This window comes from Tarenaya hassleriana, unplaced genomic scaffold (assembly GCF_000463585.1).
Source record: "Tarenaya hassleriana unplaced genomic scaffold, ASM46358v1 Cleome8, whole genome shotgun sequence".
NCBI classification, from domain to species: Eukaryota; Viridiplantae; Streptophyta; class Magnoliopsida; order Brassicales; family Cleomaceae; genus Tarenaya; species Tarenaya hassleriana.
Window position 1 is genome coordinate 806,687 of NW_010970490.1, and position 23,164 is coordinate 829,850.

At 39.6% G+C, this 23,164-nt stretch overlaps 5 protein-coding genes across 6 annotated transcripts in view; 1 reads left to right on the top strand and 4 right to left on the bottom strand.

Moving 5' to 3' along the window:
- The first annotated feature begins 4,974 nt into the window (after nt 1–4,974).
- On the top strand, nt 4,975–5,832 carry LOC104802161 (nuclear transcription factor Y subunit B-5). The gene has a single exon (XM_010525631.2). It carries the CDS (start codon nt 5,115–5,117, stop codon nt 5,601–5,603), a length of 489 nt encoding a protein of 162 aa, XP_010523933.1. The 5' UTR covers nt 4,975–5,114; the 3' UTR covers nt 5,604–5,832.
- Nucleotides 5,833–7,771: 1,939 nt separating this feature from the next.
- LOC104802162 (universal stress protein PHOS34-like) lies at nt 7,772–9,786 on the bottom strand. 2 transcript variants are annotated; one of them, XM_010525634.2, is made up of 4 exons: nt 9,495–9,786; nt 9,096–9,181; nt 8,494–8,615; nt 7,772–8,112 (listed from the first exon to the last, which is right to left on the bottom strand). In XM_010525634.2, exons 1-4 carry the CDS (start codon nt 9,682–9,684, stop codon nt 8,025–8,027), a joined length of 486 nt encoding a protein of 161 aa, XP_010523936.1. In that variant the 5' UTR covers nt 9,685–9,786; the 3' UTR covers nt 7,772–8,024. The 2 variants fall into 2 exon arrangements, with proteins under 2 accessions (XP_010523936.1, XP_010523934.1); XM_010525632.2 differs by having other exon boundaries at nt 9,096–9,190; nt 9,495–9,785.
- Nucleotides 9,787–10,359: 573 nt separating this feature from the next.
- On the bottom strand, nt 10,360–12,308 carry LOC104802163 (universal stress protein Slr1101-like). Its single transcript, XM_010525635.1, has 4 exons — nt 11,754–12,308; nt 11,417–11,502; nt 10,796–10,917; nt 10,360–10,636 (listed from the first exon to the last, which is right to left on the bottom strand). Exons 1-4 carry the CDS (start codon nt 11,935–11,937, stop codon nt 10,528–10,530), a joined length of 501 nt encoding a protein of 166 aa, XP_010523937.1. The 5' UTR covers nt 11,938–12,308; the 3' UTR covers nt 10,360–10,527.
- A 150-nt stretch (nt 12,309–12,458) lies between these two features.
- Nucleotides 12,459–19,146, bottom strand: LOC104802164 (ABC transporter C family member 4-like). The gene is made up of 12 exons (XM_010525636.1): nt 19,047–19,146; nt 16,644–18,819; nt 16,236–16,556; nt 16,052–16,138; nt 14,773–15,459; nt 14,518–14,682; nt 14,128–14,422; nt 13,791–14,005; nt 13,394–13,699; nt 13,239–13,302; nt 12,905–13,144; nt 12,459–12,818 (listed from the first exon to the last, which is right to left on the bottom strand). The coding sequence occupies exons 2-12, from the start codon at nt 18,738–18,740 to the stop codon at nt 12,718–12,720; spliced, it is 4,578 nt and encodes a 1,525-aa protein (XP_010523938.1). The 5' UTR covers nt 18,741–18,819; nt 19,047–19,146; the 3' UTR covers nt 12,459–12,717.
- Nucleotides 19,147–21,738: 2,592 nt separating this feature from the next.
- LOC104803070 (beta-glucosidase BoGH3B-like) overlaps nt 21,739–23,164 on the bottom strand; it is a 3,218-nt gene continuing 1,792 nt past the window's right edge. Inside the window, exons 6-9 of the mRNA XM_010526946.1 lie at nt 22,978–23,082; nt 22,668–22,850; nt 22,334–22,574; nt 21,739–22,214 (exon numbers count right to left, since the gene is read on the bottom strand). Coding sequence (XP_010525248.1) covers nt 21,739–22,214; nt 22,334–22,574; nt 22,668–22,850; nt 22,978–23,082 — 1,005 coding nt within the window. The remainder of the gene's footprint in view (nt 22,215–22,333; nt 22,575–22,667; nt 22,851–22,977; nt 23,083–23,164) is intronic.

Below are 23,164 nucleotides of genomic sequence, written 5' to 3' on the forward strand. Positions count from 1 at the left end.
ATTTATGTTTGTTAATCCTGCTATAAAACTTTCATGATTTTTTCCCAAAATAACTTGAGCTACCCACTAAACAAAAACAAAATATTAATTTTAAAACAACAAAAAATTCCAATATACGAATTTACGTTTGTTACAAAATATAAAAACCATCGATAGAGGAAAAAAAAATGAAAGCCGTTTTATACACGCACAAGGTCGTCTGGTGTCTCTTCGTGATCCCTTCTCTCTAAAAATGTGGATTAGACCCATTCCAGAAACTCAAGGCTAAGCCTAAGGCCCATTAAAGTGTTAACAGAAAGCCCAATGGGCTTTATTGCAGATAAAATCATTCAACAGCTATCTATCACAAAAACTCAAAAGTCAGGCCCAAGGCCCACAACAGTGGAAATGTTAAAGAAAGCCCATGGGCTTTTATTGCAAGAAAATAATCAAAATGTTATAATAATACAGCTACCTATAGGGATGGGCATAATATCCGAAAAAACCGATCCGATCCGTTATTTGACTCGTATCCGAACCGAAAATTCGGATATCCGGAGTCCACGGATCGAATACGGATATTAATTTCCAAATATTTGTCGGATACGGATCGGATACGGATATCAAAATAAAAATATCCGACATATCCGATCCGATCCGTACTTTTTAGTAATATTAATAATATATAGCTAATTTTGTAATTAGTTTATATGTAAGGGTAACTTTATAAAAAATAAAACTTATTAGGGTTTTGTCAACAACACGTGAGTTGTTTCTCTCGCCGCTTTCACTCTTGGTCTCTCTCTCCCTCTCTCGGTCTTCGCTAATTCTCTCTTCGCCTCCGCCGCTACGAGAGCTCCGTCGCTCCGCTCTCCTCCGGTGGCACTCCCTCGCCTTCGTCCTTCCCAATCCTCCACGCCCCGTCGCCGATTCTACTCTTTCTCTCCTTCCAAGTTCCGACAATTCTCCCTCTTCGTGATATATCTAGTTTAGTCCGTTGTTTGATTCGTAAGCTAAACAAATCCGCTGTAATGTTGATTGATCCAGAGCCTATCCATTTTTTTATATCATATATATATATATATATATATATATAATGAGAAATAGATTAATTAATCAAAAGAAATAAAAAAAACAGGGGGGACACGAGGCGGTTTTAATGCAAAGAAGGTGACCTCACGTGTTGTGTTTGGCGAATTCCAAACCCAGAAGAGAGAAGGACAAGTGCATGTGTTTATGTGTCTTAGGTTTTCAAAATTAAGATTAGGATTTATCTATAAAATTATATAATTTCATATTATTTTCCCATAAAATTTAAATAAGAATCTGGACATTGTTCTCGATACTTCACATTTTTTTCTTCTCTTGTTTGATCATGTTAAAAATGCATTAAAACTATCACAAACAGCGTCGACATTATACATACATGTAGGCTTCTTGTATTCCGCTAATTTTGTGGAACTCATTATTTTTTTTATTTTTTTTGTTTAGATGGAGTATGTAGCAGAAAACTCAAAGACGCCTACCAACAATTCGGTCCCGATTACAAAGAAGACAAACTCTGTGTCTATGCCGGTTATGTAGCAGAAAACTCAAATTATGATTATGTTCGTTGTTGGTTTGATTTAGAATGTTTATGTTATGTATTTTGGATTTGAATATCGTTTTGTATTTGATAGATTATATATTTTATTTTTGTTTTAATTTTTTAGTTTATATTTTTAATTTTATTATTTTTGTGTCGGATACGGATATTTGCAAATATCCGTAGTTTTTACGGATATCCGAAATTGCGGATATCCGAAAACTACGGATCGGATACGGATAACAAAATATGATATTTGTACGGATCGGATACGGATACAAATATCTAAAAAATTCCGGATATCCGATCCGTGCCCACCCCTAGCTACCTACCTATCTATCACGCTCTATATTAATATATTTATATCATTTTGTTTGGAACGATGCGTAATTTTCCGTTTCCAAGTATCACAACACTAAACCCAGAACAATGTAAATTCTTCGAATCACATATTCACTATATATATATATATAATACATATATATTCATCACTCGACATGATATATCTACATTTTTGTTGGCAAAAATATATATATATAAAATTGTTTGTTGACGGGTTCAAATGGACCTTCTTTTACATATATATATATATATAATTGTTTTCATATATAATTAATTGATATAGGTCGGGAGTAGTTACATAGATATAAACAAAATGAAATTAATAATGAAACATGGGACCGGAGCCATCTCGTGTCTTCAGGTGGCATATCTGACTTAGATTACCACGGAATCACAAAAGTTAGGTATATGCGAAAACAACAAGAAGAAATTCTCATAAATCAGTTTTAATCCAGCTTCTTCGTATACGTATAAACAAGCACTATAATATATTTGCCGTCTACTTAGTAGAATATATATATTCCTCTAACGTTTAGACTTTGATAACATTGGTTCCCTCCACTTCATATCTTTTTTATTTCAGATTCAAATCAACCTAAGGTTCAGTTCATCTAAGATGCCCACTAATTATATATACATATATGTATATATATATTAACAAGTCTAAAATTTTTGTCGATTAATTAATTGACTAATGAATCAATTGATTAAATATATGATCTCGTACCATTTGGTTCCTTAATTAGGTTAGGTTAACTCACTTTGATTACCCAATTTGTGTCTAGAAATCGTTTTTTAGTTGTGGGGTATGGAGGTTGGAGAGAATCGACCTGAGTCATTGTTCACTGCCAATATATATATATTCTTTGTAATCATCTTTCAAGTCCCTCATATATATGTATATAATATATATTGCAAAAAATAATGATTAAAATGAAATCACGGTTAGATATTTGGCATATTATATTGTTTTACTCTTACTTTAAAATATAGTACCATAGTCATGCTCCACTCGTTAAAAAATGTATCAAAGGACAGCATATAAAATTTAATTCAAACATTTATACTTTACAATTTAATAAAAAAAAAAATTGAAAATAAACAAAATAATAATGGTCCTCCAAAAATCAGTGATAAAGCATGTCTTTACATTATTATATTCTTCGGTTGATGTTTTCTTTTCTTCTTCTCGATTCTCCATGGCTAACTAAGGAGAATAAACTAACAAACAAACGCAAGCGATGCCAATTTTTTTTTTTTTTTTTTGTGTACTTAGCTTAAGAAAAACATATGGTTATGCATGGACCACACGTATTGGACGAACAGTAATCACATGCTCCATTACTCATGTACTGGTATATATACGTTTAGATTCACATGACTTCATGTACGTATATATATATATATAGTTTACTATTAACTTTTGCAACTGGGCATAAAAAGTTATATATTCCGGAAATCAACAGCTACAAGATCATATATATATATATGCGTGTGTTTAAATCGATGTAGGACATATACATATAGGGTATATATTCCTTGACAAATAAAAATATAAGAGTACTTGCTTTTCCCAAGGTAATTATTGAGAATAATATTGCAAATCTAATTAAATATATATATATATTACATGAATAAACTGATCCCTACTTCCCAACCGAGCTCTGAGAATGACTCCTCGTTACTGGCTTTTAGACGGTTAGGGGCTGTAATTAATATGATTGTAATTAATGTCGATTGGAGCGGGGTCCTAATTATATATATATAGAGAGAGAGACGTCATCATGCATATATATATATATATATATGAATGGATGATATAAATCAAAAAAGTAAATAATTTGATGACGCCTACATGTTTGTGGTCCGATCTTCTACTATCGACCGACACTTGTCATCATTCCTAAGAAATCTAAGAGTAGCTCTTATTAAACACTTGGCTTAGTTTTGTTTAAGGAAAATCAATCTCGTACTTCTAGGACAACAAAAATCCTCCTCCTTTCCTCGTTTACTTTTTTAGTATGTGTTTTCCTTCGTGCTTAATTCACAAGCGCATATAAAAGACAGTTCGGTGCACAAAACATCTAGTTGAGCAGGGTTCGGAGAATGATCCTTCCACAAGGGTGTATTATAGGCAAACCTTACTCTACAGAAAATAGGTTGTTTCCAGAACTCGAACGCGTGATCTTTAGATTACAACGGCAACACTTTAACCGATGCGCTAAGACTCTGCTTCATTTAAAGATGATTCATATACATGGAGATATATCATCATACTTCATATATGTTTTTATCTCTTCAAATAATTAATGTTTATTCTTTGATCTTGTAAATGTATGATTATGTAAAGATATGGTTTAAAGGCCAAGAGAAACAGAGTACGCAATTAGAAAGAGTGAACCTAAAGGAGTAAGGCTATATATAGTAGCTAGGCTTTTTTTATTTTGGCATACACTACAACTGTATACATAAAAACGTGATGTCCACATATTCGACCTTAGTGTATAATTTAATCCAAGATTATTCAAGACACGATTAGAGGCTCTTAATTATTAGTTAGTGTACCCTCCTTAGCTCATTCCATTATAATTACCATCTGCCAACCACACATGCATGTATATATACACACACATTGAACAAATTACTCAATGTATGTTTAATTATACAGAGATTAACTCAGTAATTTCTACCGTTGAGATGTTATGTTCTGTTAAAAGCTAATTAAAATATTGTGGTGCTCGGTCACATGGTGGGGGGGGAAGGAATTAAGACTCTAATCACTAATTCAACCAACACAAGAAACTTGACCTGCCACTTTGTCTCCCAATGATGGTGGTGACCTACGCCTCGCTATTTGGTCACCCTGCCACGTCGTCACCTCCAGACAATTAAACGTCTGACATTCTCTCCCCATACGTACAATACCATATACATAGTCATGTACGTACGTACGCATATACATTTATATTATTGTATATCTTTCTTCGTCTACATGTATGTATCAACGAATATTTCCAAAATTTATAATCGCGTAATTAATGTAACTCATAGAAAAAGATGCAAGTTTTTTTTTTTCTTGAAGTGTAGACGAGCAAAGAAGAAAGAGACGGAAATTAAAGAAACACTCGGAGACTCTTTAAAAGAGTAGGCAACGTAGATCTCACATGGTACATCGATCTTGTCTGATCTTCTCTCATCTGTTCTTCACATGGCGGGGAACCCTTATTTCCAAGATTCTTTCCACATATACCACGATTTTAATTTTGGTGGGAGCAGTAGCAACAGCAACAGCAAGAACAAGATCTCTCCTCCTCCTCCTCAGGCCATTAATATAGTCGAAGAAGAAGAAGAAGAGAACGTTATCAAAGAACAAGACATGCTTCTTCCCATAGCCAACGTGGGAAGGATCATGAAGAACATTCTTCCGCCCAACGCAAAGATCTCGAAAGAGGCGAAAGAGACGATGCAAGAATGCGTATCGGAGTTCATAAGCTTCGTCACGGGAGAGGCTTCCGACAAGTGCCACAAGGAGAAGAGGAAGACGGTGAACGGCGACGATATTTGTTGGGCCTTGGGGAATCTAGGGTTTGATAACTATGCAGACCAGTTGAAGAAGTACTTGAACCGATTTCGAATGATTGAAGGAGAGAGAGCTCACAGCGCCAAAGGAGCAACTCATCACCCCACTAACCGATGAGTGACTCTTCTTCTATGTTGGTTCTTGACTTTTCATTCTGTGTTCCAGTAGCTGCCTTCTTATATCATATATATATATATATATGTATGATATCAATTAATAATCGGTTGATGATTTTGTTGGCTTGTGGTTTGATATATATCTTTGTTGTTGTGGTGGTGTGTACACATATCAGGCGTTGTTTTCAAGAATTAGGGTTTTGCTCTGACTAATTTCAGACAATTCATGTCATGCCTTCCATCAGTTAGGGTTTGGTTCTTACAGTTTCCGACCTTCTCAACTACCTTAAATTCCTTTTACAGTCTTTTTCATTCTCAGTTCACTGCATTAATTAACAGCGTGTTTCTGGATTTGATGGTTAGAATAACACGATAATGAATATAAACCATTAATTCTTTAACCAAATTTATCTCCTCAGTATGAGTAAAAAAAAAAAGCAGCATCAACTTCCGCGATTAGAGAATGTTATAGATCAAGCAATTATGTGATTTTTGAGGAAAAATAAAATCCATCAAAAGTAGGAAACCAAACAATTCCATGTTGAATTTGAACCGTTTTGGAAACCGACATATATATATGTTACACATATATCTATGCATGTCGGACGTCAAAAGTCTTGCTAATTAACTCACTTAATCGATTTACCTTAATTTAGATCAAACATTTTCAAATGGATCCTTTTTTTTTCATGTTTAGTAATAACCCCCTTCGATCTCGACAGCGTATTTCTTCGGAAAAGATATATAACATTGGTTGAAAAAAAAAGTCGTTCTCGGTTTTTCATGTTTAGTAATAACCCCCTTCGATCTCGACAGCGTATTTCTTCGGAAAAGATATATAACATTGGTTGAAAAAAAAAGTCGTTCTCGGTTCTCAGAAAGGCCCCGCCACTATATATATATATATATATTATTTTGCCAAATTAGTCATATATTAAACACTATCAAATGGTACATCATGCATACATACACTGACTATTTGTGTACTTTACTTTCTATGTAAAGAAAAAGGGAAATGGAAAAGAAAAAAGGAAGAGAAAATTAAATAATTAATTAATTTTATAAGCTTTGTTTCTGGTTACAAATTTCAAGTTTCGGAAATGGATCTGTCCATGTATATATATATTAATGTGCAAACGTACATTCAAACCTCGTGACTGTCCAGACTAGCTCACTGATCTTCTTTTCCTAAACCCTATAAATATATATATATATATATATATCATGGACCACCCAAACAGACGACACACATTTATACGTGTATGATTGTACTCTGAGTTAATACAATAATGAACATATTGTTCATAAAATGACGGATATATGAAGCAAAATTATTTGCTGGTTTCAAATATTTTTTTGTGGCGAATAAGAATTTGTATTGGTATTCTTCTGAATATTAGATATCCACACAGTTTGCATCAGCGCCGTTTGAACTGATACACCTCAGTCAAGATGCAGAAGAAGTGATGTAAGACTCATTCGCATGGGTTCTATAAAACAATTTGCAAAGTTTTAGTGTGACGAAGATACTATAGCGCTTAATATTTGATGCCAAATCTCATCATCCTGCACATCCACAGAGATTACGACATAACTATACTCGAGTTCCAAGAGTTTTGGAAGTGTAGTTGTCGGGATTTCAATAAACGGAAAAGAGGCACCTCCTCCCTGTCAAGCGGTCACATGGTGGGCGTCGTAGCAAACTTGTGGCACTAGAAAGAGTTATGCGAATACCGAATCCAAATCATAGCGTTTTGTCTGATATACATAACTCAAATTCATTCATTTTTTTTGGCTAAGTTAGAATGCCGATGACCAATTATATGCACTTAGTAATCACAAATAACGAATAGATTAATCCTTAATCTTCGCAAAAGAAGAGAAAAGATTCCGTGACAACCAACGTATCCCCACAGTTCGAATTAGCCTCTGTTAGGTTAAAAAAAGAAAACACAAAAAACAAAAACAATTTGATATCAAATCCATGACAACCAATTTAGTCTAGTCATAGAACCAGTCTGGCACCCTTTGTCTTATACGACGACGCTTTTAAGTCGATCTGGTCAACCATATCATATGCTCTACAACCTAGCTAAACCCATGTTCCTTAATCTCTAAAACAGTTGAAAGCATTTGGTATCAGCAAATAACAAAGTATGGGCACCGGCAAATACGAAGAGGTTGTCACGTCATACCATTCCATGGGGAATCATGAACAAGTACAATACACAGATATCATACCTTTACCTACTCACAAACTTCCATCTTTTTTCCATTTTTCTTTAGGACAGTTACATCCATCAGAAACACACCACACGATGTCTGGAACTTGCATCAGGGCAAGCTTGTTTATTGAGTTTTCAAATGGGATCAATCATCACAACAATATAGCTTGATAGTTACTTACAGGGGAGAAGCAGACTTAACCCTTGGTCTTGGGTTTCTTCACGATCATAACGGTGCAATGCGCATGATGAGAACAGTAGTCGCTCACACTTCCAAGAACCGCCCTGCGATGCATATTCTCAATCTTGTCAAAAGGGACTGAAATTTATAATCTTGGCTAGAACAATACATAGGACAACAATTGAGTGACCAAGGGTTAGATTGGAAGACATTTCAGCAAGCAGTGGACATGGACACTGGCAAGACTCAATTTCGGTTTCCTCGATTAGATGGGACTATGAAAAAACCATAGCATTTTCTAAAATATTTCACAAATATCATAGCCACCACATCACCATTTTAAGCCTTTATATGCCCCGATTCTTCAGGCAGCTAAATTTCAAAGTTGGCCAGTATTTGTGTCTAAGTATAGGCCAGCATTTGGCATTCTTGGCACAAGTAGAGCCTAATCTATAGAGCACGGTCCAGAATAATAGAGCAAATACCTTTTAATAGCTCCATATCCATGACTACCAACAACCAGAACTGAAGCAACGTGTTTGTCCACAGCATCACACATAACAAGTCTAGGGTCTCCTTCCACCACTTCAAATTTTGCATCAGTTACCTACAGGTAATGAACAAAAGAGAAGATTTAGTTCTAACCAGTGAATTTACACCATGTTAGAATTTCTCTTGCATCATGTTTTGCAATAGTACATCAAAGACAAATACAAATACATGAACAAAGCATATATCTAGATTCCATATGATTTCCATGATCCTCATGGCTCACTCAGGGCATCCACAAGCAATCCCAAAAACATTTTAAACCAAAAAGTTCGACAGTTTGTAAAATCATCATCAACATGTACATCTTGATTAAAAGAAAGAACTTTGATTTATTATTATTAGACTAAGACGTCCGGACTGATTGATATATCCATACCCACTTAGCAATCCCCCAATCGCTCAATGATGCTACGGATAAACTAATTTTAGAGGTTGATTGTACTCCATCAAAAAATTTCCAACACAACCTGGATTTTGTTTCTCCAGTAAGCAAGGCGAAATCGAAATGAATGAGATGCCAATGAGTGATTATTACCGATTTGCTGAGGCAGATTTGCTTAGCTCTTTGAATAACTCCGGCAGCAATCATCTTCAAATCCGTTTCCACGTAAGGCAATACTTCTGCAGCTCCTAAATGCACCCAGTCAACCCGACAATAACAACCAAATCCCAGATAATTCAGAGCCTAATACGTCTTAATCGAACACGAACTGAAACACGAAGTTCAATCCTACAGGAATTTCCTATAAGAGTATTATTATTATTTTCATAATTAATATTGTAATTAAGTTCAGTTAGGGTTTTACCCTAAACCTCCAATCAAAATCCCTGCACATCGACTCTGAAATCATCGGATGCGGGCGGGAATACAGGGATGTGCATCTAATGGATCAAACGGGTACCAGAAGTAGAGCGTAAGAAGGAGAAGGAATACCAGGACCAGCGAGGCAAACAGCAGAAGTCGGAGAAGGTTTGGCGTGGACGACACAGAGCCTGAACGGCGGATTCGAAGCATAGGAGGCGAAGAATTGGTCCAGTGTCCACTCAAGCGCGTACATGCTGTGATCGCTCTGGTCGACCCCGACGATCATCACCGGCTTCTCTTCTATAGAAGCAGTCGCCATGGATTCTTTCTTTCTCTATCTCGTTTGAATTCTGTAGGTTTTTTCGGAAGGAGATGCGAGAAGGAACAGAGCGCGACGACTTGGGTTATAAAACGTAATCCCAATGCATTTTAAAATTCACTTGATGACTCCTTCCTTCAATCAAATAAAAATGGGTGGGGTCCAATGCCAGTGTGTTCCAGATTCATTTTCCATTATTTCTTAGAATTAGGCATTATAGGATTCCCATTTTTTTTAAAAATAAATATATTATGTCCTTTCCCAATGCCAAGTCCATCTGATTTTAATTTTATAGATTTTTTGTTGTCGTTAAATTTCGATTAAATTTTTATGTCGAGTATATTTAAGTCCAATATGACACCTGGATCTTACTGTAGTTTTTTATTTCATTTATTTATAAAAAATAAAATAATTCGGTCGGGCTTGTCAACGATAAATAAATGGTCTTCTATTATTAACAGGAGCGGGAAAGGCGCGAGAGGTGGAACCACCACCAGTCACCAGATACGGGTGCCAAGAAATGAAAACGGCGCCGTTTAGAGGGCTCTATCCGTCTATCGTACTGAAAAGACGCTAGTGCCACAATTGTTGAGTAAGAAACCGCATTAAATGAATAACAAAAAACAAAAAAATGGAAACCAGCAAATATGAAGAAATTCTTACGTCAATAGTATCATTCCATGGGGGAATCATGAACAACAACAAGACACAGAGTCCGTACCATTATACCTATTCACAAACTTCCATCTTTTTTGGTTCCAAACACAAACACCACATGCACGAATATAGATTGTTTTATTCTATATACAAAAATGGGATCAATCAATGTAGCTTGACGCTTGTTTAAACGGGAGAGGCAGATTTAGCTTTTTTGATCTTGGGTTTCTTGGCGATCATGACGGTGCAATGCGCATGATGAGCGCAGTAGTCGCTCACACTCCCCAGAATCGCCCTGCAACGCATATTCGACAGGACCATAAAACTCCTTTATGCGATCCACCCCTCTATTCTTCAAGGCAGCTAAGTTTCAAAAGTTGGCCTGCATTTTGTGTCAAAGTATGCAGATGCAGGCCAGAATTGGTCTCGGGTCGAGAATATTAGAGCAAATCACCTTTTGATAGCTCCATATCCATGATTGCCAACAACCAGGACTGAAGCAGCGTGTTTGTCCACAGCATCACACAGAACAAGTCTAGGGTCTCCGTCCACCACTTTAAATCTTGCACCAGTTACCTACGAGTTAAGAATACCAGACAAGTTTTAGCTTTAACCGGTGATTACACCAAAGTGAAACCCAAATAAAGGGCAGGCCGGCGCACAATGCATCCCGTTGAGCGGGGGGTCCGGGGAGACCCAAACACATCAACAAAAAGGCAGATATAACCAGATTCAAGTACGATATCCCATTCCATGAACCTCGATGCTCAATCAGGGCATTTGATATTCGATATCCAAAATCAAATCCCGAAAATATTCTTAAAACCAAAAAGTTTGACGAGATGTAAAATCATCATCAACATGCACATCTTGTTTAAGAGAGAGAACTTTGATTTGTTATTACTAAACTAAGATACGGATTGATTCCGCAATAGCTCACTCATGCTATGGATATACTTTTTTAAAAAAAATTTTGTTGTACTCCATAAAAAAAAATCCAACGCAACTTGCATTTTGTTTATCCAGTAAACAAGGAAAAATGGCAAAGAATGAGATGTTCATGAGTGATTATTACCGATTTACTGAGGCAGATTTGCTCGGCTCTTTCCATAACTCCGGCAGCAACCTGCTTCAAATGAGAGTCCACGATAGGCAATGCAACTGCAGCTCCAAAATGCATTCAGTCAATCCGACAATAACAACCAAATCCCAGATATTTCAGAGCCTAATATATCTTAATCGAACACGAAATTCAATCCTACGGGATTTTCCCCCAAATCTAAACCCCTAAACCTCTAATCAAATCCCTGCAGATCGACTCTGGCATAATTGGGTTCGGGGAAAATACGCGGATGCGCATCTAACGGATTAAACGGAAACCAGAAGTAGAGCGTGAGGAGGAGATGGAATACAAGGTTCCATGTAGCGATACGGCGAAGAATGTTTGGCGTAGAAAACGAAGAGCCTGAACGGTGGATTCGGAGCATAGGGGACGAAGAAGTGGTCCAGCGTCCACTCAAGCGCGTACGTGCTGTGATCGCTCGTGTCCATTCCGACGATCATCACCGGCTTCTCTTCTCCAGCAGCAGTCGCCATGGGTTCTTATCAGGAGCAAGCCGAGAGGTGTTTGGCTAGAGAGAAAATGCGGGAAAATGTAAAGCAGAGGAAGAAACAAGGGATGGAAAATTTTCTGTTGCATTGCTTCCGAATGTACATTGCTCTGTTTAAATGAAACTCGGCATATACACGCGCTTATACATTCATACGTGTGTATTTACAGAGGCCGTTATTTCTGTTGAAATACAACTGATACAGAGCACCTGGGTTATAATAAAATGTAATCCCAATGCATTTTAATTTTCATTTTGATTACTCCTATCAAATGGGTGGACCCAATGGCAATATGTGTCACATTCATTTTCCATCTCTTGTTTCTTTCAATTACGCCATTATTTTCTTTTGATAAACAAAATATACTTTATAGATTTTTTTTGTCGTTATTGTATTTTGGTTATTTTTTTAATCTCAAGTATATCAAAGTCCAATTTGACTCCTAGATCTTACTGTATTTTTCTATATGATTTATTTATTAAAATAAAAGAAATCTGTGGGGCTTAGGCTTATAATGGCTTGAAAAACTTTTATTAATAGCAGCAGCCGAAAAGGCGCGAAGGTGGAACCCTAGAAACATGAAACCAAACGGCGCCGTTTCAATGGTTCTGTACTGAATAAACACTTGGTGCCTGAAAGAAATACAAGGAGAAGGATCAAAAAGGGAAGCATCCTCTGATTATTGATCTCATCCGATGTATATCTCCGATGGCTCTTTGGATCATGGGAGAGAGAGAGAGAAGAGAATAAATGAAGCTAATGACATCAAAGGCCGGCTGATCGGAGAGCATACTCTTGCACCAATGCCCCAAACACCGACTGCTTCTCCAGCAATTTTCCCGGTTTGTCAAACTCCTTCGCCCTCCCTGCGGTTCATAGTTTCCCAGTCATCATGTATATGTATATGTATATGTGTATGTGTATGTGACATGGGGCGATCTGATTGTGATACCTGCGTCGATGACAAGGACACGATCGCAGTCCATGACAGTGGGGATCCTGTGCGCGATGCTGATGATGGTGCACGCTTCAAAGTCCTCTCTTATGATTTTCTGTATCACTGCATCTGTCTGGGAATCCACTGATGCCGTCGCTTCGTCTAGGAACAGCAGCCTGCTCCGTTTCAGCATTACCCTCCCCAAACACAGCAGCTGTCTCTGCCCTACGCTCCAGTTCTCTCCATTGTCCACAACTGCCACGCAAAAATACACAGTATATCGCTTCAGGTATCTTTCTATAGATCGAAATCGGTCGAACGATGGTCGCGTTTAGAACGTTTAACTCACCGAGAGAATCGAGTTTCTCGGGCTTGGATGCTACGATTTCCTTCAGTTGACATCGTTCGAGGCTCTGGAGAAAACGGATCCAGTTTCAGATTTTGGTTCTTCAGTTCATGGTGTTTGTTTCGAATAGTTGATTTTAGTTTTCAGTTGTGTTTTACCTTCCAGATTTCTTCGTCGGAATACTGCTCTGTTGGGTCGATATTGGTTCTAACGGTGCCTTCAAAGAGGACAGGTTCTTGAGGAATAATCCCCAATCTCGACCTGAGATCATGAAGCCCTAGAGTGCAGATATTGATACCGTCGATGATCATCTTCCCCCCAGAAGGCTCTACCAGCCTGAACAAGACCTGAATCAGTGTCGATTTCCCGCTTCCAGTTCGACCAACCACGCCTATCTTCTCGCCTCCATGGATGTCCAGAGTTATTCCCTTGAGCACAAGTGGAGTGTTCGGCCTGTACCTTACCTGTATTGCCATGAGATTCCACAAACCATTTCACATTCTTCGCTCAAATTGAAGGAGAGCTCTTTACATAAGTGAAAGAAAGTTCAGGTACCTTGAGGTCTTCGAGATGTACATTTCCTTGGAAGGGCCAGCTCGGGGGCGGGACGGTTTCTTTGATCTCCCAGGCAGCTTCTGAGGGAATGTTAGTGAACTGTTTGATCCTTTCAACCGAAACCATCTTGTTCTCCACAAGGCAGCTCAGATAAATTGCCCAGAATAGAACCGAGTTGAGTGACAATCCATAAGAAAGTGAAAGCCCTACATTCTCTGCACCATAACCAAACGAAAGCTCAAGAAGGTCAGTTCAGTTTTCTATAAAGCAAGCTTCAAGAACTTTGGATGATGCTTGACAAGGTCAAAATTTCAGGCGAAAACTCAGGTTACAGTACCGGGTTTGATAATGTTGCTGGGAAGCAAGATCATGAAGAGAGCTGAGATGCAAAGCACCCAGCTTCCCATCAGCTCGAGGCGGAAGCCAAGCCACTCGTTGGATCCATTGTTGTGAAAGTCCATCCTGAGATTAGCGTTGACACGGTTCACATTCTCCTTCCTAAACATGTCCTGCTTCCTGAACGACCGGACTGTCATCACTCCAGCTATGCTCTCTGAGAAATGGTGGATAACGGGAGCCTTAGTGATCGAGTCCAGACGGGTTAGTTCCCGAGCTGATGCGAGGTAATAGCCCTGCAGTTCAAGACCAAAGTCGAGTTAGAACATCAAACATCAAATAATACTTGGTAGTTAACATTTCAGAATCACAAAAAAAAAAAAAATCGTACCCGATACCAGATGTTGAGCCATCCGAGCGGGATCACGAAGAAGATTGTAGGCCAAGAATACTGGCAGGTAACTATGAAGATGCTCAGAAGCGTGGTGTACATTGCGATCACGAGTCCCATGATGAAAGGAATGAATATATCGACATTGGTTTGATCGGTCGATGCCTGCAAATTCCAAAGCCACGACCTTTAATCTCTCCTCGACTACAAACCCGAGTAATGAATGAACACAGAAGAGGTAAAACATTCTCTAACCCGACTGAGAATTCTTCCAGAGGGGGTGGTGTCGAAAAATGACATGGGAGCATGCAATATACTGTTTAGAATCTGCCCGAAGAAGATCTGAGCCGTCTTGAGCCCCAAGTGTGTGACGTAGAACGACCGAAAGAACACCAGAACAAAGGAAACAACAGCAATAATGACATAGACACGTATGAAGACCGAAGCACTAAAGGAAACCGCATTTTCAGCCGATGTTTCGTAAGCAAGCCAATAATCACTGGCCATGAGAGAACCCTGCCATGCCAGAGAGAAGAAGAGCACGAGCACAATGCCCCACCAGCCATATGCCTCGGTGCAGTACAGTTTGTAGACACGCAGGCTGACCTGTCCTGTCTCCCTCTCCTCTTCCTTGATCAGCTTTCCGTCGTGTTCTTCTGGGACATTGGAGCCGATAAAGGATTTGACATGTTCCTCGTTCAGCTCGCCTAGACGGGGAGAGTCCATTGAATTTCTCGGGGTTCTTGGTGAGTTTACTCCAGGAGATATTGGTGGTCTTGGGGAGGTTGAGGTTGCAGTGGCAGCCGTAGCTGCAGAGTTGGCGCCAGCTTCAACTAGCTCCATCGAGGTTTCATGAGCCACCACCAGTGCCCGGAAGTCCACACCGGAATTCAGTATCTCGTCATATTTTCCTGATTGGACAATCATTCCTTCCCGCATAACCTGAAGTCGCAATAAAGCAATGCTATTTCATAGTCTCGAAGGGCAAAAGTTTGAATCTTTTTCCCAGCGAAACAAAAAGATAGGTGTAGCAGTTTGAATCTTTGATTCTGTTTCAGGTCATACCAAGATGCAATCGACGTTGTGCAAGAAGTCGACTTGATGGGTTACAAGCAAGATAGTCTTGCCTTTCAGAGCTCCTCTTACGCAATTCTGCAGAAACAACACGAGAGAAAGAGAATCAGCTTGTGTTTTGTGTATAAAAAGAAATACAAAGATTTCAGTCTCAGATTTACATTGGTGGTCTGGGGGAGGTTGAGGTTGCAGTGGCAGCCGTAGCTGCAGAGTTGGCGCCAGCTTCAACTAGCTCCATCGAGGTTTCATGAGCCACCACCAGTGCCCGGAAGTCCACACCGGAATTCAGTATCTCGTCATATTTTCCTGATTGGACAATCATTCCTTCCCGCATAACCTGAAGTCGCAATAAAGCAATGCTATTTCATAGTCTCGAAGGGCAAAAGTTTGAATCTTTTTCCCAGCGAAACAAAAAGATAGGTGTAGCAGTTTGAATCTTTGATTCTGTTTCAGGTCATACCAAGATGCAATCGACGTTGTGCAAGAAGTCGACTTGATGGGTTACAAGCAAGATAGTCTTGCCTTTCAGAGCTCCTCTTACGCAATTCTGCAGAAACAACACGAGAGAAAGAGAATCAGCTTGTGTTTTGTGTATAAAAAGAAATACAAAGATTTCAGTCTCAGATTTACACAAACGTGTGGACCTTGAATATGTCTGAACCAGTATGAGCATCCACCGCACTGAAAACGTCATCAAGCAGGTAGACATCGCTGTCCTGATAGACGGCACGAGCTAGCTGTATTCGCTGCTTCTGGCCTCCGCTAAGGTTGATGCCTCGCTCACCGATTTCAGTTTGATCACCAAACTCCATCATCTGCAGGTCTTTGTCCAAACAACAGACCTTGATAACTTCGTTATATTTGTCCCTATCCATCGCCAGACCAAACAAGATGTTGTCCTGAACCGTCCCATTCTGGATCCAAGATGTCTGCGCTACGTACGCCGTTGTCCCACAAACCCTCACCTGTAAACCATTGTTATGAATCCGAATTCCATTTCGTACATAAAAATGTTAATCATCGGTTCACAAAGTTGGTCAATAAATTCGCACCTTGCCAGAAATCTTATGCATTTCGCCGAGAACTGAAGCTAACAATGAGGATTTGCCCGATCCGACGGTCCCGACAATGGCGGTGAGCTCGCCCTTTTTAACCTCAAAGTTAATGTCTTTCAACACGGGTTCGTTGTCTTCATCTTCCCAGCTGAAGCTTCCATTTCTGATCTCGACGGCGGTTGGACCTTCGCAGCCGCGGGATCTCTCCACGGCCTCTTCAGACAGCTCTCTGCTGATCATGTACGCATCTAATCTTCCCAACGAAATCATCGCCTGAGACAGAGAGATCATAGACTGAGGGAAAGCCCTGATCGGCTCCTGCAGGATCTTGAATATGGACGTGGCCGTGAACACTGTAGCCGCGTCCAGCTTGATTCCGAGAGCGAGGGCGGTCGCGAACGTGAAGGCGGAGATCAGAACGGGCGTGCTCCAAAGCACGATGATGTTACCGGATATGGAGTAGAAGAACTTGGAGAGCCAAGTGAATTCCATCTCGCGGAACTTCTGGATCCTCTTGTTGAAGTGATTCTCCCAAGCCTGGAACTTGATTACTCGCATGTAGTTGAGCATTTCGTTGGTGGCCTTCATCCGAGAATCGCGGTTCCGCATCAGGCTGAACTGGAATCTGTTGTTTCGTTTCGTCCCGAGCAAGATGAACAAGAACACGCCCACGAGGCCGATTACGGCCGTCACGACAGAGGCGCCGAGGCTGCCGTAGAGAAGTACCAGAGCCACTGTCACTTGCATCGGCATAAGCCATATGGCGTGAAGCTGAAGCATCATGTCGGAGAGCTGTTGAGCGTCCACGGCCATGTAATTCACGATCTGTCCGACACCGTGAGCCTGACGTGCAGAGCAAGTGAGCTTCAGACCCTTCTTGTACAACGCAGTAATCAGGGTCGATCGGATAAGCATTCCAAGCTTCTGGGAATTGAAATTGAACTGATGTGTCGTCAAGACCTCGACGAATTTAGCCACCAGGAGAATGAGAACGAGATAGTAACCCTCCATTGACGATCTTCTTTTCCCGGAGGTGAAGTCCACGAAGCTTTGGATGAGAACCGGACCAACGTACATAACGCAGAGACGAACGATGGCTAAGAACGCGGTGAAAGCGACTTCCTTCCAGAAACACCGGAGCAGAGTCGTTCGGACAGGGTGCTTGGAGTTCTCGTGCGGTTTGGGCCATTTGGATTCGAAGAGCAGAGCCAATCTCTCGGCTCTGTGTTCTGGAGACAGAGTCGGGACCTCGTCGATCTTCAACGGCGATTTGTAGCCTTTGCTCAGAAGAGGATTCATCCACAACCAGAAGGCTTTCGACAAAACCGAAGCGGACGAGAACAGAGAGACATTCTTGGAATTGTCCAGAACGACGTCGTACTCCGGCTCCGTCTCGGACACCGAGACCACGCCGGTGGATCCTCTGATGGACACCAGAAGCAGAAAGGCCGACAACAAGAATGAGACGAACGAAGCGACGTCGTCTGCCACCAACCTCGCGGCGGCGGTCTCTCCGGAGAATATATGGATAAGCCCGGCGGCGGCTAACAAAGTTGTGGCCACGAAACTGAAAACCCAATAGATTCGTAGTGATAAAGGGTGATTTGTAGCATCGAATCTCTTCTCGTGGAGGATCAAAACCGCGATGACGGCGTTGGTAACGGCATGGACCAGCCAAAACAGAGAATCGACGAGCTTCCATGGAGTCTGGGTCCGGGTGAAGGCCAAAACGCAGAGCACGATAGAGGAAAACGACAGGAGAAAGGTGACGAGGAGCGTCGTTTTGAACCACGCGGTCGTTCTGGTTAGGGTTCTTCGGCGGCCTCCGATGAGGGGTTTGCTGATTTCGGCGTTTCCGTTGGTCTCCGTTCGAGCAGTAGAAGAAGAAAAGAGCTTCTGGAGAGCGAAGAGAACGAGAGCGAGGAGGAAGAGAAGATCGACGGCGGAGAAGAGTGCGCGCTGAGGGCAGGGAGAGAGGAGGACGAATCTCAGCCATTGGATGATCACCGGAACAGAGGACGTCTGGTCAATGACCGACGCCGACGAGCAAGAGAGGTCGGAGACCCATGAGGAATAATAATAAAAGGAAGACATTTTCCCGGAAAACTCTCCGAGAAAATAAAAAACAAAGGTCAGATTCTTCGCATTTATGGGCTCTGTTTCTCCTCCAAGCCTATGCACAGTGAAAAAAACATTAAAATAAAAAATGAACTGTCATCACATAATCTAATTACTATCGTCCCATAAAAAAAAATATGCATAATTGCATAAAAATATTTGGAAAAAATCACCGCGGACCTTGACCAAAATACACAGGTAATTATTATTAAATATACAAATCCACGTGTCAGAGATCTGTTTCCGATATTAAAAAAAAAAAGTAATAAATAGAAGACCTACCGAACACGAGTCTTGTTGGAAGAGTTCGTCTTTGAACAGAAATGTAAAACGAGAAAAAGGGACAAGAGCTCCGTGTGGAAGTTTGATTCCTTCACGCTCTTCGGACGAAATTTAATTCCAGACTTATATTATAGTAAACAGAGGAAAAAAGAGGAAGGAAGAAATAATATATAGAAAACGACGAACATGAACCCAGAAAAACAAAACAGAACGAGCAACTTAGTTGGTCCCCGAACCAAAATTGAAACACCGCGATATATAGAATCACTGGTGGTAGGTACACACATTTACTGTATATATACATTTACTGAATAGTCTGATTACTATACATATATATATATATATATATTTATAATACAAGCCTATAATACTATAATATTTGGATTTAATTGGAGAAGCCACGTAATTTTATGATTAGGGGGTGGTCATGGCCAATTGGACCGCATCAGTCCGGTTATGATTCACTGCTTTTCCTCGATTTGTTTTTCCTTTACAACTTTTTTCCTATTTTTGTTCCACGAGATTTTATGATTATATATATATAAAAAAAAAAAGACTAATGTATTCGATGGAGTCGTCGATTGACTTAAAACCAATAATTTATATTAATGTTATATAGTTTCCCCCCAACCACCATATATTCCGTATTTCTTCGATTCCTTTTTTTTATATATCAAAACTAAATCCCTGATTTTGGTATGTTGACAATAATAATAATAAGAAAGAAAAAAAAAGGATGGAATCTAAGGGTCCAAAACGTGGGCGTATAAAAACATATATGTGATACCGAAAAACGTAATATCAGAATCGGATCTTTATCTCGAGTGAGTGGATTTCTCCATCCGGATCGCGTGCAGCATATACACACACACATACACACATACACAGATAGAGACGTACGGAGACAGGAAAAACGTGCCAACTAACAGAGAATCTGCCTGGCTGGTGAGTGGTAACTGTCTCTCTTCTTCTTTAGTAACTCCCTTTCTAAATTAATTAACATCATCATTACAGCAGGTTTCTGGTTAAACACTCCACTCTTAGGGTACAAAAATTCCCTTCCATCTTCCCATTCATATGTTTAATATATACTATGGTTTTCTTACCTGTCATCCATATCTGTATCTATACATGTACTATCCAAATTCAACCACAGATCTTATATCTATCCATTCAGATTATTTTTTTTGGATAACCGTATATTTTGGACTAAATCCAAGACTAATCCCCGGATCGAAAGTTAGTCATGTGATTTTGGAATATACACTTCTTTTCCAAATTTGAAGTTCAAACTCGGGTGGTACAGATACTTTGCGCTTCGTTTAACCGGTTGGACTACCCAAAATATGGGTATCCATTCGGATTATTAAAATCTCCAACATTGGAAATGCAAATAATATATCATATACGCAGATACAAATCTCTATATATACTATGTTATATATATATACATAAACATGTGTATTGAGCATCTAATATATATATAATGCGTTATATATATATATATGTATATAGTTATGGGTATCCAAACTTTTTAAAAATATACATAATGTGTGCGAATTAAATTGATTTAGATTTAGATTATAAATTCAGTATATGTACAAACTTGAAAATTGGGAGTCTCTCTCAGCGACTGAGTCCGAAAGTTGGGATTGACTATATACGATATGGTTTTGATCATATATTATTTGTCTCCACGCTTCCCTTTGAGATTCCTTCTCACAATTTCCGGATCTCGTGAGACGTTTGTTATGTGTATATATATAAGATCAAATAAAATAGACTCATTCGACATTGTTATTATTATATTGTTTAATTCAACAACTCTGGTGCCCCATACATTTATTACCTGACTTAATAAATATTGCAATAAATGTTGAGTTTTGATAATAATAATAATAATAATAATAATAATAATAATAATAATAATATGATTATATATTATATGTGTGGTATATGTGTAATAGAAGAGAGAGTAGAGAGAGCAGCGAGATGTCATGCATGACGTCATGATGTGAAAATCACATAGTTGTCTTCGAATTGTCTATATGTGTAAACAAAACAAATATATAGAAATATACGATAGATGATTTATTATTTTGACCTATTCATACAAGCAATTGCTTGTTTTCTAAATACATATGCACACATAACTGTATTACTCTAGTCAATAAATAACGACAAAATTTTCCACGTGAAAATTCTTTTTTTTCCCCAACAACCTAAAATACAGGAATCAGATCATTAAATAACGTTATGACGTACCATTATCAGCATTAGTTGTTTTTATATATTCGGTATGTAGATTAGCTATACACGTACGGTTAATAAATAAATAATAGTACAGAGCCATCGCCATCGCCATCGCCATCAAAAGCCGCTTCTTTCTTTTGCATTAAGTAATGTTAAAATGCCACATTAATACAAGTCTATTACTATTATATTGAATATTTTTGGACACGGGCTTCAATGGTGTTGGTTTCAGAAACATTGCTGGATTGACTCCATCACTTTTTTTTTATTTGTTGGTCCACATAAGAATTTGCAAAAAAAAAAAACAATAATCTCCATATATATATATATATATGTTTATATGTAGTAACACAAATTAATACTAATTTACACAATAAAATTCCGCTTTCCTCACAACTTACACAAACACTTTTTTTTTAAACCGTGTTTATCTTGTTCTTTAGGTTTTGATTCCGAACCCAAAGGGGAAAAGAGGGTCATAACGCGCGTCACCAACGTTCATAGGAAGCTGGGCCACGTTCTTCATCCACGTACGTGCCAACGTTCCGGTGAACGGAAAGTCGCCGAAGAGAACGTCGGCTACGCCTTGGCCTTCTGTTCCCGGCAGCCACGCGACCGCCAGGGCATCCATCATGTCGAGGTACGGTTCGATCACCAGTGGACGTCCCGTTATCAGAATCACGATACACTTAAGGCCACGACCACAAACGTTCTTGATCGCGGCAACGCCTTGGTCAGGGAGTGCCAGTGTCGGGTTATCCCCCTTTGTCTCGGCGTACGGCTGCTCTCCAACGACCACCACCGCATAGGATGCGTCCCGGTGCATGTTGACTGTCTCCGGGGTTGCTTCCTCTACGTATTCCACTTTGGTGGTTATCTCCACCGTATCTTTTATGGCTTTCAAGATGGTCGTACCTATAAAATATATACAGACACGCATACTTAACCAGTTTTTTGACAAAAAGTGTATGTATATAACTAGAGAATATGTATTGGAATTTGGATATGATGTCGGAAAAAGGGAGAGGGATTACCGGTGGTATCGTCGGTGGGAAGACGGAGTCTGGCGTTACTAGGGACGTTGGTTCCATTGAATCCTTGCCAAGTGAGGGTGAAACCGCCGCATTGCCAGCCCAAGTTATTGGCATGTGGACCGACGACCAGAATCTTTTTAGGGTTCTTCGTCAATGGTATCACTTTCTCATTCTCGTTCTTCCCGTTCTTCAGCAGCACCATAGATTTCCTCACTGCTTCTCTCGCTACTTCTCTGTGTTCCTGCATTGTTATACAGCACTCTTATTAAAGCATCAAGTAGCAGATTCCTTTTGTCATATCCGCGGTCGACAAAAGAATCGAGCGAAATCCCACCTGCGATCCGAGCTTAAAAGTCGGACTTGGATTAGCCATAGGGTTCTCAAACAAACCCATTGCGAATTTCACACGCAAGATCCTGCGGACAGCGTCGTCGATGCGGGCCATTGGGATGAATCCACGGTTCACCAGATCGGTCAGACCGTCTATGAACTCTACGAACTGAAATGGGACCATAACCTGCAACCCACACCCGGTACCACAATTAGTTAAGAGTCCTCCTACATATATATATATATATAGAGTTGTCTATATTGGTTTTCTTTTGGTTCTTTCAATCTCATCAGCCATTTAACTGGTAGCTTACCATGTCGATGCCGGCGTTGATGGATGCTTCTATCGAATAAGTGTAATTCGCACGCTCAGGAGTGGTTATCCTATCGATCCCAAGCCAGTCAGAGATGACATAACCCTATATAGTTTATGCATGAATACTCCATATAGTCAATAACATTATTGCGATAATCAATGTATATATATCAAGGAAAGAGTGA

What these genes read in the sequence shown, in the direction of transcription:
- LOC104802161 (XM_010525631.2), top strand. Translation starts at nt 5,115, where the DNA reads ATGGCGGGGAACCCTTATTTCCAAGATTCTTTCCACATATACCACGAT.
- LOC104802162 (XM_010525632.2), bottom strand. Translation starts at nt 9,684, where the DNA reads ATGGCGACTGCTTCTATAGAAGAGAAGCCGGTGATGATCGTCGGGGTC. An exon ending in TGTTTGCCTCGCTGGTCCTG is followed by an intron (nt 9,191 to 9,494) that starts GTATTCCTTCTC and finishes GGGTGCATTTAG; the next exon opens with GAGCTGCAGAAGTATTGCCT. An exon ending in AAATCTGCCTCAGCAAATCG is followed by an intron (nt 8,616 to 9,095) that starts GTAATAATCACT and finishes CATTACCTGTAG; the next exon opens with GTAACTGATGCAAAATTTGA.
- LOC104802163 (XM_010525635.1), bottom strand. Translation starts at nt 11,937, where the DNA reads ATGGCGACTGCTGCTGGAGAAGAGAAGCCGGTGATGATCGTCGGAATG. An exon ending in GTATCGCTACATGGAACCTT is followed by an intron (nt 11,503 to 11,753) that starts GTATTCCATCTC and finishes TTGGAGCTGCAG; the next exon opens with TTGCATTGCCTATCGTGGAC. An exon ending in AAATCTGCCTCAGTAAATCG is followed by an intron (nt 10,918 to 11,416) that starts GTAATAATCACT and finishes CTTAACTCGTAG; the next exon opens with GTAACTGGTGCAAGATTTAA.
- LOC104802164 (XM_010525636.1), bottom strand. Translation starts at nt 18,740, where the DNA reads ATGTCTTCCTTTTATTATTATTCCTCATGGGTCTCCGACCTCTCTTGC. An exon ending in CTGGTTCAGACATATTCAAG is followed by an intron (nt 16,139 to 16,235) that starts GTCCACACGTTT and finishes TTGTTTCTGCAG; the next exon opens with AATTGCGTAAGAGGAGCTCT. An exon ending in TGTCCTTGTCATCGACGCAG is followed by an intron (nt 12,819 to 12,904) that starts GTATCACAATCA and finishes TATGAACCGCAG; the next exon opens with GGAGGGCGAAGGAGTTTGAC.